This window comes from Austrofundulus limnaeus, unplaced genomic scaffold, assembly GCF_001266775.1.
Source record: "Austrofundulus limnaeus strain Quisiro unplaced genomic scaffold, Austrofundulus_limnaeus-1.0 Scaffold831, whole genome shotgun sequence".
Taxonomy (NCBI): Eukaryota; Metazoa; Chordata; class Actinopteri; order Cyprinodontiformes; family Rivulidae; genus Austrofundulus; species Austrofundulus limnaeus.
Window position 1 is genome coordinate 171,963 of NW_013953233.1, and position 4,322 is coordinate 176,284.

Below are 4,322 nucleotides of genomic sequence, written 5' to 3' on the forward strand. Positions count from 1 at the left end.
TTCATTGGTAACGTTCATTGGCAATGTTCACTGGTAACGTTCACTGTACTGTTCATTGGCGATGTTCACTGGTAATGTTCACTGTACTGTTCATTGGCGATGTTCACTGGTAACGTTCATTGGTAACGTTCATTGGCAATGTTCACTGGTAACGTTCACTGTACTGTTCATTGGCGATGTTCACTGGTAAGGTTCATTGGTAACGTTCATTGGCAATGTTCACTGGTAACGTTCACTGTACTGTTCATTGGCAACTTTCACTGGTAACGTTCATTGGCGATGTTCACTGGTAACGTTCATTGGCGATGTTCACTGGTAACGTTCATTGGCGATGTTCACTGGTAACGTTCATTGGCAATGTTCACTGGTAACATTCACTGGTACTGTTCATTGGCAATGTTCACTGGTAACATTCATTGGTAACGTTCATTGGCAATGTTCACTGGTAACGTTCACTGGTACTGTTCATTGGCAATGTTCTCTGGTAACGTTCATTGGTAACGTTCACTGGTAACGTTCATTGACAACGTTCACTGGTAACGTTCACTGGCAACGTTCACTGGCAACGTTCACTGGCAACGTTCACTGGCAACGTTCACTGGTAACGTTCACCGGTAATGTTCATTGGCAATGTTCACTGGTAACGTTCATTGGCAACGTTCACTGGTAACATTCATTGGTAACGTTCATTGGTAACGTTCCCTGGTAACGTTCCCTGGTAACGTTCACTGTCGTAACAGTGAATGTTCACTGGTAACGTTCATTGGCAACGTTCACTGGTAACGTTCACTGGTAACATTCATTGGTAAAGTTCATTGGTAACGTTCCCTGGTAACGTTCACTGTCGTAACAGTGAATGTTCATTGGCAACGTTCACTGGTAACGTTCACTGGTAACGTTCACTGGTAACGTTCACCGGTAACAACCATTGGTAACGTTCGAGCTTTGTTGGTAACGTTTGTTGGTATCTTTCGTGCTTTGTTGTAGGGTGCTACAATATCAGGAAAACCTGCGATGTGCAATAACAGTGCTTAATGTTGCGATTACGATATGAATTGTGATAAATGAAAAAAATACAAAATTATGCAGTGTTGGTGTCTTTCTGCTTTGGGTTCAGAGCAAAAAACAAGTAATACATTTCAACTACAACATGACAGAGTGATTATGGTTTGATGTAGTATCTCTGGTCCACTTTGCTTAGCAGACTGATGCTGACAAAACACAAATTCAAACATTCAAAACACATGTAAAGGATAACTTACCAATATGTAAGGTTTTCTTACACCACTTATAACGAAAGTTATAAGGAAATTATTTATCAAGGGATCTCTTATTTTTGGTAAATATCTCTTTCATGCAAAAGTGAGTGACAAAACACAAATTCAAACATTCAAAACACATAAATTCAAACATTAAAGTCAACCATTTCTTGCAATTTACGCATTTTTTGCGATATGCCTATTGCACAGGATGTTATTGCGATGACGATAAATTAGCGATATATTGTGCAGGCCTACCTTGTTGGTAGCGTTTGTGTCTTGTTGGTAACGTTTGTTGGTATCATTGTGTTCTTTAGCACCAATGTGTTCATTGCCAACAATTATACTTAGTAAGATCAGTGTTTCTCATTATGCACAGAGTGTGTTCCACTCTGTCAACAGCACCGTTTGCCCTGCCTATCAAAATCCTCGGCCCCCTACGACAGGAGCAGAGCTTGTAGCAACAGGATAAGTGTCTTTGAGCATCAGTAACACTTTAGTACCACAGAGTTTAGGTTTAATCCTGGATTAAAATCCTCCGAATGTTTGAAGCAAACTGTTGTGAAGTCAGCTGCAGTGTGTGTCTGTCCTGATCTGACTAGAACCTGCTCTACGCTCAGAAACCAAAGGCAGCGTTCAGACAGACAGGTTCAGGTGAATTTATAACAGGAAGTTTCAGACTCAGGGTCAAACTGTTTAAAAACTAAGGAATCACTTTTCACAGTAAGAGAACCAGAACAACCGTGTGTATCAGAGCACCACAAAATAAACCAGTTTAAATGTGGTTTCACCAGAATGTAAAACCTTTAGTAGATTCAGTGTTTTCAGTAAATAAACCTTTAATTAAAACTATTTTAGAGTTATTTTTGTGTTGCTCTACTAGTTTAATATTGTTACTAATGATCAAACTCACCGTGTAGCTGTTGGTCTGTGTGCTGACGCTGTAAACAAAAACAAAACAATCATCTAAAACTGAACCCAGTCTGATGTGCTGCAGCTCAGGTTGGTTCTGCTCACCTGTCCTGATCTCTTATTGGATCCATCTGACCCCGCCTCCTCTCCACCTGTTGTGACATCACCATTGGTGTCAGCTGATTGGTCAGTCTCGGTGGCGGCGCTCTGGTTGCTGTGGGCGACAGTCTGCCGCTGCAGATCCACGTCGAACCGTTCCTGAAGGACTGCAGGAGAGCAGGTCAGGATCAGGAGGAGGTTCTTCAACCTGGACCAGATCCATCCCAGACGTCTGGACCAGGTCCACCTCTAACAGCAGACTTACCTTTTAATTTCTTTTGCAGGGTGGAGTTTTCAGCTTGGAGGCGGAGCAGTTCTCCATCTGCAGGGCTGGAGGCGGAGTTAAGAGGTGGACTGGTTACAGAGGCTCCACCCCCATCCTTTAAGTTCTGGTTCTCCTGTTCCAGCTGCTCGATCTGTGTGCACAGCTGAAAAACATGACACCAGAACAGGTTTCATGAGACAGCAGGACTCAGACTCAGTGACTCAGTGACTCATGGACTCAGAGTCCCAGAGACTCAGACTCAGATTCAGATTCACAGAGACTCAGAGTCAGAGACTCAGATACCCAGCCTCAGACCCAGAGACTCGGAGATTCAGGGACTCAGGGAATCAGAGACCCATAGACTGAGACTCAGAGACTCGAGGACTGAAGAGACTCATGGAATCAAGGACTCAGGAACTCAGAGACTCAGAGGCTTGCACTCAGAGACTAAAAGACTCAGGGACTCAGAGAGGAAAAGACTCAGAGAGGAAAAGACTCAGAGAGGAAAAGACTCAGAGACTCAGAGAGGAAAAGACTCAAAGAGGAAAAGACTCAGAGAGGAAAAGACTCAAAGAGGAAAAGACTCAGAGACTCAGAGAGGAAAAGACTCAAAGAGGAAAAGACTCAGAGACTCAGAGACTCAGAGAGGAAAAGACTCAGAGACTCAGAGACTCAGAGAGGAAAAGACTCAGAGAGGAAAAGACCCAAAGAGGAAAAGACTCAAAGAGGAAAAGACTCAGAGACTCAGAGAGGAAAAGACTCAGAGACTCAGAGAGGAAAAGACTCAGAGACTCAGAGAGGAAAAGACTCAGAGACTCAGAGAGGAAAAGACTCAGAGACTCAGAGAGGAAAAGACACAGAGAGGAAAAGACACAGAGAGGAAAAGACTCAAAGAGGAAAAGACTCAGAGACTCAGAGACTCAGAGTGGAACCTTGGACAGTTCTGTCATCAGGGTGGTGTTCTGCAGACGGAAGTCTTCCTCCTGACTGTGGAGTTTCCCCTGCAGCATCTCGTTCTCACTCAGCAAGGCGTCCACTTCCTGTAGGACACAGGTCATAAAACACACTTCACTCCAACACCAGGAAGTAGACTTCACTTCCTGTCACAATAACCTGTCTCCAACAGGAAACACTCACCTGAGCTTTTTTACTTTTATTCAAAGCCTGAAAAATAAAAACACAGATGAGCAGACTGATACAGACTAATAACTGATTATAAATGTTAATAACATGTCATTAATCATTATAACTGATGTTTAATGTTTATTAGATTATTAATGTTCATTAATAACTGATAACAATCATTAGTAATTGATTATTAACTAATGATTACCTTCTGTGCTTTGATAAAATCTCTCTCCAGGTTGACGTTCTTCAGTCGAACAGCGTTCAGTTCTGAAACACAAAGTTTTATTAACTCTGAACAACAGCAGCTCCTCTGGACCAGGACTGGATCTGACAGAACCACAGATTCTGGTCCCTGAAGACCCGGGTCCTGCAGGACAAACAGAACTAAAGCCTTTACCTGCTGAGTTCTTCCTGAGATCATCAGAGAGCTGGTAGTTCTGAGTCCTCAGCTCCAGCAGCTGGGCCTGAGCACAAACACACAAACACACACACACACAAACAAACACACACACAAACACACAAACAAACAAACACACAAACACACAAACAAACAAACAAACACACAAACAAACAAACAAACAAACACACAAACAAACAAACAAACAAACACACAAACAAACACACAAACAAACAAACAATCAACACACAAACAAACAAAC

The 4,322-nt window shown here is 42.6% G+C and overlaps 1 protein-coding gene across 1 annotated transcript in view; it reads right to left on the reverse strand.

Annotated features, from left to right (window-relative positions):
• gripap1 (GRIP1 associated protein 1) overlaps positions 1–4,322 on the reverse strand; it is a gene marked incomplete in the record, with an annotated part of 47,724 nt that overhangs the window by 40,053 nt on the left and 3,349 nt on the right. The window contains 7 exon segments of the mRNA XM_014028932.1: positions 2,173–2,200; positions 2,277–2,437; positions 2,536–2,698; positions 3,468–3,575; positions 3,673–3,699; positions 3,869–3,930; positions 4,061–4,127. Of these exon segments, the coding sequence (XP_013884386.1) occupies positions 2,173–2,200; positions 2,277–2,437; positions 2,536–2,698; positions 3,468–3,575; positions 3,673–3,699; positions 3,869–3,930; positions 4,061–4,127 (616 nt within the window).